This window comes from Peromyscus leucopus, chromosome 15 (genome assembly GCF_004664715.2).
Source record: "Peromyscus leucopus breed LL Stock chromosome 15, UCI_PerLeu_2.1, whole genome shotgun sequence".
NCBI lineage: Eukaryota > Metazoa > Chordata > Mammalia > Rodentia > Cricetidae > Peromyscus > Peromyscus leucopus.
Genome location: NC_051076.1, coordinates 72111751 through 72123998, shown reverse-complemented (window position 1 = coordinate 72123998; position 12248 = coordinate 72111751). Strand labels below are relative to the sequence as shown.

The 12248-nt window shown below is 37.4% G+C and overlaps 1 protein-coding gene across 2 annotated transcripts in view; it reads left to right on the top strand.

The window, feature by feature from the left end:
* Cntnap5 (contactin associated protein family member 5) overlaps positions 1-12248 on the top strand; it is a 1003093-nt gene that overhangs the window by 981099 nt on the left and 9746 nt on the right. Inside the window, exon 21 of one of the 2 annotated variants that reach the window (XR_005092927.1) lies at positions 11575-11656. Coding sequence is in view for 1 of the 2 variants with exons in the window: in XM_037211054.1 (XP_037066949.1) it covers positions 11575-11793 (219 nt within the window). In the remaining variant the exon portion in view is untranslated. Of the gene's footprint in view, positions 1-11574; positions 11794-12248 lie in introns of those variants that run through there. The other variant, XM_037211054.1, reaches the window with a different exon arrangement.

Here is a 12248-nt window from a genome sequence, read left to right as displayed (position 1 = left end):
GAGAACACACACTTTAGTCCTCACACTTGTGTGGCGAGTAAGCACTTTACTGAGGAAACCATTTCCCAAGCCCCTCTTTTCTTTCTCTGTTCTGTTCTTGTGACACATGGGACTACATGATCGATTCAGTCCAGCCTGAAAAGGAGTTGGACTCAGAGGGGCCACCCTGAATTTCTGTGTTCAGAGCTGCCCATGGCTGTAGGCACATGGCTATTTGAGAGAATTGATCACTATTGTTTAGATCCTGTACACCGAGCTTTGTTACCTGTTGTATAAAAGATTCTAATGGATAAAATCTTTATGACTCCAACTCTAAGAAATGGAAGGGCATCAAATCCCTGAAGGTGCCTAGCATGACTTTCCCCTTAGTGGTTTCCTAACTCTCTGATGTGAAGTCCCACTTCAGGGCAGTTAATACATTTCTGTAGCTCACTTAGCCTGTTCAAAGAGTTGCTATTGGGACATGAAATGCCCTAGTTTTGCTCATTTACTTTTAAAAAGTCTAAAACAGGAATAAACCAGTTCATGGCCCTCACTCAGCTGAGACTCCATGTTAAATCAATAAAGAATGCCTTGGGAGGAGGAAATCCTTTTGTATCTTTAATCCAAAGGAATGAATTCTTCAGCCACTTTTAAATATTAGCATAAAACCTCAAAACTAATTTCTCTATGGAAAATATATTTAATGCAGAATATGTCCTAAGAGTGTGATACCTAGAATTTTAAAATTTCCTCATGTTGTTAATGTCTCTGCAATTCAGCATTCACTGTCTTATATACACTGAGGTGCCATTGCATGATGCCTATTGCCAGGCAACCAATTAATATCTGTTCAATTGTTCAGCCAGAGGATTGTTAAGTTGAAGTAATGGGTTCTCAAAGGTAGACTTTTAAATATTTTTCTTCTACTTTTTGTGATTATAATTACATTATTTCTCCCTTCCCTTTCCTGTCTCCAAACCCTCCAGTATACCCCTCCTTGCTGTCTTCCAAATTCATGGCTGTGGTTTTTTAATAATTATATATATATATATATATATATATATATATATATATATATATATATATATATTCCTAGATACATAAAAACACCTTACTCAGTCTGTACAATGTTACTTATATGTGTTCTCAGAGCTGGCCATTTGGTTTTGGATGATAAATTCATGTACTTTTACTTGCAAAAAAGTACTTCTCCTGGTCTCAGCGTTCCTTAGTTCCCTGTAGTTCATTGTTTGGAGTTGAGGCATTAAGGACTTTCCCCCATCCACTTTAGTGTGTCTATTTCTGTCCTTGTTAAGCTCATGTTTAGGCAATCATGTTCTGAGACTTTATGGTAGACATTTGGTATTTTAATTATCTTGCTTGTTTTGTTCCTGTCTGCCATCTTACATTATATCTCATCTATTTACCCATCTACTATTTATCTAATCTATTCTCTATTTGTTCTTATTTATCACTTACTTTATTAATACATCTATCTATACATCTAATTGTAATAATCATTTTAACTAAATGAAGATATATAAGACCTAATATGTACTAGGTCTTATGCAATACTGACTTGTTTGAACACCCAAAAATGTTTATTTAGCAATTTCTATGACCAAGGGTTTGCATTTTCAAAGGAATAAACTCCTCATTACTTATTTACAAATTTGCCATAATTTCTTCATAAAAATAATCAACTATAATACTGCACTAAGATGAACTGATAAACATACACATAAACAAATAAGTAGGTATGGGGTGGGAGAGACGGAAGGGGGGTTAGAGTTATAAAAAAATCATGAGTTGAGTATATAAAATTGGGAGTTCACCTACTGGGAAGGAGCCCAGAGAATTCCTGCAGAGAGGACATTCAATCTGCCACATGGAAGAAGGCATCTGCCATGCCACCTGTGAAGGAATCCTCTTTGGAAACACCCAAAGGCTCAGTGTATCTGTCCTTACTTGCAAAGTATGTTGGGTCATTATAAACAGAGAATTTGGTGGCTGTAAGATGAATCTTAAAAGTTCTTATTAATAAAATCAAACCTGAGGCCAGTTATTGGGGTGAACACTGGAAGATCAGAGAGACATAACAAACCACAGCTAACCTCACCGGGCCAACTTCTCAGCCGATCCTGTTTCCTCAGACTGGAAGCTTCTGAGTCCTCATCCAAATGGATCTTAGCTGAACTGTGCTGCTCGAAAGCCTGAAAGCTTAACCAGCCAAATGCTTCTAGTTTCTGGCCCTCACACCTTATATACCTTTCTGCTTTCTACCATCACTCCCTGGGATTAAAGGCTCACTTTCTGGGATTAAAAGCATGAGTCACCATGCTTGGCTATATCCTTGAACAGATGGATTTCTGCCTCTGGAATGCTAGGATTAAAGGCATGTGCTACCACTGCCTATCCTAAGTATCTAGTGGCTTTTCTATTCTCTGACCCCAGATAAGTTTATTAGGGTACACAGTATTTTGGGGAACACAATACCACCACAGGTGGCCTGTATCAACCAGACTTAGATGATCACCAAAATTCTGAATATAATCACAGAAGGCTCAGGATATCAAAGAGGAATGTTCTATGCTCAGTCTTGACAGAACTCAGAGGAAACCAATGAAGTTGTAGTAAGAACACTTTTGTTTGAACCTTCGATGTCTTAATGTCTTTAATAAAAAAAAAAAAAAAAAAAAAAACCTGATACCAGATATTGGGATGAAAGCTGAAAGATCAGAGAAGCAGAGCAAGCCACAGCCAACCTCATGTGGCGAACTCTTTAGCTGATCCTGTTTCCATGAATCCTCAGATTGAAAGCCTTTGAGTCCTCACCCAAAAGGATGTCAGCTGAACTTCCTTAGTTTCTGTTTCCTCAGGCCTTGTATACCTTTCTCTGGCCTGCCATCACTTCCTGGGATTAAATGCATGTATGATTCCCAGTACTGGGATTGAAGGTGTGTGCCACCACTGTCTGGCTCTGTTTCCAGTGTGGCCTTGAACTCACAGATATCCAGATGAATCTCTGCCTCTGAGTGATAGGATTAAGGGTGTGTGTCACCACTGTCTGGCCTCTATGTCTAATCTAGTGGCCGGCTCTGTCCTCTGATCCTCAGACAAGATCATTAGAGTATACAATATATCGCCACAGAACACAACTTGTCTCATTAAAGAAAGGCCCAGGTGACATATCATTAGTATGAATGTAAAAGTAAAACTCTATGTTTTGGCCAGGCTGAAAGCACTTAAGATTTACTGATACCTTTATCACTCATGAGGATGCATTACAGTTGATAATAGGAAGTGGTTTTTGTTTTTGTTTCCATTATTTCCTTTTACTAGAGTAAAGGAAACAATTTTCATATGAAGAATTAGGTTCTGTTTGACAGAGGAAGAAAACTGAGGATAGGCTTCCAACAAGCAGGATGAAGCCAGGCACTATGGTGAAGTAAAAGTAGTGTAATGAATGGGTGGAACAAAAGTACCTTGGAAGATGGAGGATCTCATCTCCATGTCGCTTCTACCTAACTCTCCAAAATCAGCCTTTGCCTTTCTCATTCTTCCTGTTATGAACCTTCTGTCTCACACAGGCTTTGCTTCAAGCCTTGACAATTCTAACATTTATTCTGTGTTACAACCACTGCTCTAGTTAGCTTCAGTAATACACTGGACATAGTCCAGAATCCTCTGAGAAAGTCACTCAGAAGATTACCCAGGTCAGATTGCCTGTGGCCATGATGAGGAGACATTTTCTTGACTGATGATTGATGTGGAGGGCCCAGCCCATTCTGGGTGACACCATCCATAGATAGGTATGTCTGTGCTCTATAAGAAAGTTGGCTGGGTATGAGCCAGAAAACACAAGAAAAAGTGAACCAGTTAAGCATTCTGCCTTTCATGGCTCCCACCTTGAGGTCCTACCATGATTTCCCCCAGTGAATGATTGTGAATTTGAAGTGCAAGCCAATTCAACTCTTTTTTTTCCTGAAGTTGATTTTAATCATGTTTATCAAAGAAAGGGAAAACAAAAGAACAAATACATTAGCTCAACTACATTCATTCCAAGAAAACTTTCTTAAGCCAGTTATGTGACTTCCTGTGAGAGGCAAACAAACTTCTATTCACCCTAAACAGGAAACCCATGGCAGATCACAGTAACAATCCAACCAAATTCCAACTTAGGAAACATCTGAATTTTGGGGGGTTACTTACAAAAGTATGAGTGAGGGGTTAATTACAGGAGCATGTAGACTGAAAGGCAGCTGCATCACTGAAAATTCCACCCCCTCCATAATGATAGCTCATGAAAGCTGCAACCCTGAAGATCTCTGTACAAATTTCAGGAAGATTGACTGGCTGGAGAGTCTCCTTGTCCTGACATTTGTTATCTTGTGAATATTTTAAGTTTTGAGAACTTCATAGAAACTTGAGGTATTTTGCTTCCTGAGCCTTGAGACAGGGTTTCTCAAAGAACCTAAAACAAGCTGTCAGCAAGAAAGTCCTAGGAATTTTCTTATCTCCACATGTGATCCCCCATCTCAGTGATGGAGTTCCAAGTGCCAATGTCCACGTCTAGCTTTTATGTAGATACTGCAGATTTGAACTCAGATAGGGCTGGGCTATTCCCCAGCCTGAATGCTGGCAAAGTGGTTTTGCCCCTAGAGTTCACTGTAGCTGGAACGAACTTAACTAGTGAACTCTAGGGGCAAAACCACTTTGCTTGCATTCTCTGCTCATATCTCCATTTACAACAGTTCTCTTTATTTATATTTTATCCTGGTACAACATTTTACTTTTATAAGCCAGGGTCATGCAGCCCTGGCTGGCTGGTTTTATGACACTTAGAGATTCAAATATCATAAATGACTTTTGACATATAGCAAATGTCATGTTACATTCCAGAGCTTAGCTTGTTTTGAGCAAATTTGTGACCTCTTCTTGTGATTTTTTTTTTTAATAATAAAAACTCCACTAAACTTGTCTGAATAGTTCTCCTGGATTAGCCCTGTTCTTTTCTCCGTGTCAAAACTTGCTGACCATTGTGCATTTAGGCTAAGATTGGTTTTGTTCTTCTTTCTTTGGCTTTGCCAATTCTCTGGTGTGTTTGCAAATTAATGTGGCAAGTCAGGTTTCAAAATGCCTGAAGAAGGGTCTGGAGAGAGGGCTCAGTGGTTAGGAGAACTTTCTGTTCTTCCAGAGAACGCCCAGTTCAATTCTCAGCACCTGTGTTTGGTGGCTCACAGCCAAACGTAAGGGACTGATGCCCTCTTCTGGTCTCTGAGAGTACCTTTCATAAATATGGTGGTATGCATTCAACACACACACGTACACAAACAAAAAAATAATAACAATAAAATTTTTAGAACGACTGAAGAAGTTAGTCTTCAGTAAATTATCAACTGAGTCATTCAAAATTTGAGTAACATTTATTCAAATTTCCACAGAAGTATAGCAACACTTGCATTTCAATTCTTAGGCATTACATTCCTTGTTCTATTGAAGGGATAGTAAACTTAGACAAAGGAATTGGAAACTGACAAACAATAGAAGCAATAAAGATAATAGCATATCTAATCCTAAACCATTAAGAACATGCATTTAGCATGGAGAGATGTTAATCAAAGCTCAAAATTTCAGTGATGAGATGCAAGTTCAAGAATTCTATCATATGTTGTAGTGACTACAGTTAATGAAAATATGTTGTAAGCCAGGTGAGTTGGCAAAGGCTTGTTATCCCAAATCCTGGGAGAGTGTGCCATAGAATTGTTTCAAGATAATCTGAACTGTCTTCTGAGACCCAGTCTCAAACAAACAAATAAGTAAACAGACCCACACAGAGAACTTGCTATTCATTAAAGAGACCCAAAAGAATATATTTTAAATGTTCTTACCCTCAGATAAAAATGTAAGTGTGAGCTATGAATATAACTACACACACACTATACATATATATAGTGTGTGATATATATGGTATATATATGTATAGTGTGTGTTTTGTGTGTGTGTGTGTGTGTGTGTGTGTGTGTGTGTGTGTGTGTGTGTGTACACGTGAGCAGGCAGATGGAGGCTAGAGAAGGATATCAAGTACTGTCTGTTATATCTCCCCAGCTCATCCCCTTGAGACAGTCTCTCATTGAACTGAAAGCTTGTCATTTACACTTTACACTACACTGACTGGCCAGGGAGCTCCCAGGATCTGCCTATGTAAAGCCCAAAATTCTGGCATTGCAGGCAAAGGGTGTGAAATCTAGCTTCCTTTATGTAAGCTATGGGAATTCAAACACAAGTTATCAAGCATGTGGATAGACACTCATATTTACAGAGCCACCTTCCCAACAAATATAAAGATGTTAAATAGCTACTCCATGACATGTGACTCTATCATGTTGGGCAACATAAATGCATATTACAACAAATAAGCAAAAATAAGAGTCACCAAATTGCATTTGTGGACACTCAGCTAAGATTCACGGGTATGCTTTATTGTCCCACTCTTTTTGTGGCAGGCCCAAAGATCTTTGGTTAACAGTGAGCAAAATCAAAGCTTAGAAATAAGGAAAGAGGTCCTTTGTATTATAGCAAGATTCATCAGCTCAAGTCCACACAGTGTCCCTCCTTCACTCTGTCAGGGTTCCATGCTGCTTCCCTGTTAGCACTTCAGGACAGCGGGAGAAGTCTGAAGGGAACGAGACACTGTTATTTGTTAGTACTTTAAAGTGTGTTCAGTGAGATTAACTCAATCTGTTCCTAATAAGCCAGTTAGAAATCCAGTTTTTTCTTTGTATATTCCCATGTTTTTGCAAAGTGGTAGCATATTTTATGAAAAGAAACTTCATGGTTCTCCTTGCTTCAGTACAAGTCCTGTACATTAGGAAATCTTGGGAACAGAGCATGGCACTGGTATATTTTGGTGGTGAGTTTTAGATATACATACTGCATGCTTGTCAGCAGCCACTTTGTGGATTAAACTTGCCTCTGATTTTGTTTCTCTGGCTCAGCACATCAAATAGTTTCTCCACCTAGCTTCTTTTTAATCTAGTTCAATGATAACCTAACCCCTGAAATCATTAGATTACAAAATATATCATATCTTTATTACAAAGTTCAGTGAACTCTGAAAGATTTGACTAAATCACTGAGTTTTACTTAGTTTTGTGATCTCTTTTATGTATTTTATGTAATTTTATTTCACTATAGCTCTTTGAGATCTGTTGCCCTCTTCTGGCTACTGTAGGCACTGCATCCATGAGCACGTGCAAACACGTAGCTACAGGAATAAAAATGAAAATAAAATCTTTTAAAAGTACATAAACGCTACTGCGTTGCATAATGACTACCCAATGAGTGATAAATATTGAAGACTTTCATCTGTTCACTTATTTGAAGAAAGTAATTATTATTTGCTACTTATAAGTTTATAATATGATGAGAGGTAAAAATCTTTTAAATTGTCCTTTATAGTTTTTGTTTTGTTTTGTTTTGTTTTACCGTTCTATTTTTTTAAATATCAGATAAACAGTCACCTGCTACCTCAAACAGAATATGTTTTTAAAATTATTATTCTATTAACTTTTAATTTCCTATTATTGGTGTGTGTGGATGCACATTTGCAGCACACATGTTTGGTTCTCCTTTTCCACTGCGGGGTTTTCAGATGGAACTTGGGTCTTCATACTCCCAGGGTAAGTATTTTTAACCAACTGAAACCTATAACAAGCTCTTAGTCTATACAGCCATTGTTTTTATTCCTTTTCTGAAACCTCTCATTATCTGAAATTTTAATGTGTCTAGAATAAATACTTCCCAGAGATAAGACTTCATTCCACACAACCTCCCTTTAAAGATAGAATGTCACTTTCTAGCATTTCACACAATTTCTCTATGCCTATTTTTGTACAAAGAGCTTTGATTTGTCATAACCTTTGTAGTGATATCCTCCTTGGATCAGTGAAGGCTGCCTTCCAGTGAGCTCATGAAATGGGAAGTAGCACTCTTGACTTAGACTCTGAAGGCATAGTTCAATGAAACATCACTTTCCACTATTTTTAAATCCTTCAGTACCAAAATAACACTGCAGTTTGTACTTCCCTTCTCTAGATTTTTGCTTCTCGTTTTTTTTTTCATTTCTGAGATATAATCTTGCCTTTCATACACTAACAACCAATGGCTAGCTCCACTCTTCACTAACTACCAATCAATGACCACTGTGTGTTCTACGTACCTGACATGACAATCACTTTAATGGCTGAGTCATTTCCTAAATCCAGACCCTTTTAGATTATTTGGATGAAATCACTATAGCTACAAGGGTCTAAAAAAGAGAATCATAGGTTGAAGTGAGTATGAAAAAAAGGCACAGAGAAATGCAACAACATTGCTTATCATGAAGAGTGGCAAAGGAGCCGAGGCATGAGTGAAGGCTACAGGAGGTGGACATGAGAGAGAAACATCATTTCCCCCAAAGGATCCAAAAAAAACCTGGCCAAACTGACACCTTGATTTTAAGCCCAGTTGGCACTGCCAGGCTACCAACTATAAGATATGGAAATATAGGATATATACATATATGTATGTATATATATGTATGTATATGTATATATATATATATATATATATATGATAGGATAAAAGGATGGATTGTTGAACCTACTTTTAAAGAGCAACTTGTTTAAAATGTTTTACATTGGTATAGATTTTAGTTTATTGATACAAATTTAAAGTTAATTTTGTTATACTGTATGTATATTTCTACTCTCATTTAAGGTATTATGTTTATTTAACTCATTTAATTGTAATGGATAATTAAGAAATATAGATTGATAATTAGTCTATAATAGTCAAACTTATAGTCATGTTTTCTAGGTATACATAGATATAATTCAATTAGGTAGGTAATCTTCAAACATTTCAAAAACCTACAGAATATGGCATTTAAAATGTTTTAAAAACTTTGACTTCCTGGACAATGAGACAAGTCTGCTCCTGTCAGCACTGATTTACTTCAGAAAGGAGGATGGGCATCAAAGATACTCCATATGGAGTTTATCTTCTTCTTGGCAAAAAATAGCCATTTGGACAAGAAATTGCTCTTGCCTAGACTGCTTGAGAAAATGTTGTATCGACTGGACATGCAGGACCCATAAAAAAGTGACCACTGAACTTTGCAAGGCAAGATGGTCCTTTGGGTTCTTGCTTCACAGAAGAAACTGCCAGACATTCTACAGGTCATAGAGAGAAGCAACCGAGAGACTCTAGATCTGTAGGCTGAAGAATGGATATCCCAACATTGCAGAAGAACTTTTGGTGACTGTCCAGGCAGCCAGCTATCTCTGTCATTCTAGATTTTTAGAAGTTGCTCACAATACATTTCCTGTTTACTTCAGTAATATTATATCTTTTTGGAGTCTTTGATACAGTTGAAGACTAGATAGTTAAAATTTTCCTTAGTTATGATAAAAGATCAGTTAGATATTAAACCTTAGACTCACAAATATAGGATAGATAGCATATTTTCTTTTAATTTTGGCAAATATAAATAGACTAGATATTGTAACTGTAATTCTTGCCATTCTGTATGCTATGAATGTGTTGCTCTGATTGTTTGATAAATAAAATGCTGATTAACCAGTAGCCAGGCAGGAAGTATAGGCAGAATAAGCAGAAAAGGGGAATTCTGAGAAGAGGAAGGCTGATTCAGGAGACATCAGCCTGCCATCCAGCAAGCAGCATGTAATGGCACACAGGTAAAGCCATGGAACATATGGCAACATATAGATTAACAGAAATGGGCTGAGTTTAAATGTAAGAGCTAGTCAGTGGTAGGCCTAAGCTAATGGCCAACAGTTTTAATTAATATAAGCTTCTGAGAGATTATTTTATAAGCAGCTGCAGGGTCCATGGGGCTGGGCAGGACCAGAGAAAACTTCCAGCTACAACCAACCTACAGAGATGAAAGATAATGAATTTATGTTTTAAGCAATTTAAATTATTTAAGCTTGCAGTAGTGTGTTGTACTGGCCACATGAAGTAATGTGTCATTATTGGTTTTGCATGTAAGAAAAGACAAGTGGTAAGCTCTTTTTTTATGTGGATATTGAAGGGAAATAGTAAGATGAGGACAAAAATCAATGGAGCTGGAGAGATGGCAGCCATGGTTGAGAGCACTTGCTAATATTCCAGAGGACCTTAGCTTGGTTCCCAGCACCCACAAAGTTAATTCTTGCTTCAGGGAGTCTGACACCCTCTTTTGTCCTCTACAAGCACCCACACACAAAGGATGTGTACAAATGTACACACACACATGTGCAAGCCCCCCCACACACACGGGGGGGGGACCAGAATAAATCTTTATTAAAGAAAATAATTAGAGGAGAAATTAGGAGGACAAGAATTACTAAGAACTATTAACATCTCATTTTCTACAATATTGTCCTCACATCTTTTCCTTAATGCTGTCAGCATAATGCATTCTTAGAATTCAAGGAAGACACTACTTGACCATTTATGAATCAAAATAAAATTATAATGTATGCTGGTAGATAAGAAAATCTCTGCCTCTTTTCCAGAAACTAAAAGGCTTATCATAATAAAATAACCAGTTGAGCCATCTAGTTATGTTGAAACTATTATACCTTAAGAAAAATACTGTTCATTATGCATTGCAGTTTTATGTAATTGCACCATAGCAATTTGTTCAAATGACCCCTTTTAAGAAAAGGAATGAGATATCTTGAGGAAAATAAAACATTTGATCTTGCTGTGAATCCCAAATGATTGCATCTTCATCATTTATAAAGTCTAAAAAATACCCTGATAATTTGAATATGTTCATAGGCAAAAAGGCATCCTCCCAATTAGTGCCCAATCAGTACAATGAAGAGAAGTAATGTAGGTAGAGATGTTTACTCTTTCAGTCTACTCAGCTGCCTTGAGACAGCAAGCATGATACATCTCTTGGAGACACACTTTCATTTCTATTCCCTTTCTTTCTTTCCTTCTTTCTTTCTTTCTTTCTTTCTTTCTTTCTTTCTTTCTTTCTTTCTTTCTTATTAATTTTCCCTTGTTACAATTGTGAATCAAATGTTGTAATAAGCATTGTGATTTGCTTGCATTAATTACCTTAATCCATAGATATATAAATGATAAGGACAGAAATACAAATAATTCTTTCCAATATCTAGCATTTGATTAGTCTATAATACAGCTACATTACCCTTTCTACAGTTCAAAAAATACATGAAATGAAAAAATTGAAGCTTGAAACAATTTTGTATCAAAGCAGAGAAAGTCACAGCCCTTTTCTATGAGAAATAGTTGAATCATGTGGTGAATCCTGCGGTAAATGTGCAGTTAAGATGAGAAAGACTGATATCTATAGTTTCTTATTCAAAGAATAACAAGGAAGTTTCAGTCATTTTCGTTAATGTGTGCAGTAAATGTGAGTTGAAATAAGGAAGAGAGATATGTATCGTTTCCTTATTCAGAGAATAACAAGGAAATTTTGGTCATTTTAAGTAATGATCAAGGAAAACACATAGAGTATTTGAAAAAAAAAAAAAACCTAAGACCTGTGGTTCTTTTCATTTATTGCAGAGACTCTTGGGTTGGATCCAGAAGTTGCTAAAGCAAACACCTTGGGTTTTGTTGGATGCCTTTCTTCAGTCCAATACAACCACATAGCCCCATTGAAGGCAGCCCTCCGCCATGCCAGCATTGCACCTGTGACTGTCCAAGGGACCTTGACAGAATCCAACTGTGGCTTCATGGTGGACTCTGATATGAATGCAGTGACAACTGTGCATTCTTCATCAGGTACTTCCCAGAGGACGCTCTCTTTCGTTTTCATCACTAACAACGCTTCTTCTGTCTTATAGACCTAACTGGGTGGCCAGTAGCACTCAGCTATTTACCCTGCGTAGGTGGTTACAAACTGTAACTGGCTTCTCATGGGTCATATCTACATTCACAGTACACTATGACAGAAGCAAGTTAAGGGAGGAAAAGTTTATTCTGCTTCACAGTTCAAGAATCCAATTCATCATAACAGGGAATCAAGACAACAGGTGTTTGAAGCAGATGGTCGTGTCACATACACAGTCAGGAATCAGAGCATGATGTACATAAGCCAGTACTCAGATCATTCCTTATTTATACAGTCCAGGATCCCATCCAGAGAGCTGTGCCAACCACAGTGGGTAGCTCTTCTCACCTTAAGTTAAGAAATCAAGATAATCCTGCAAGCATACCCAGGAGCCTGTATCTCAGGT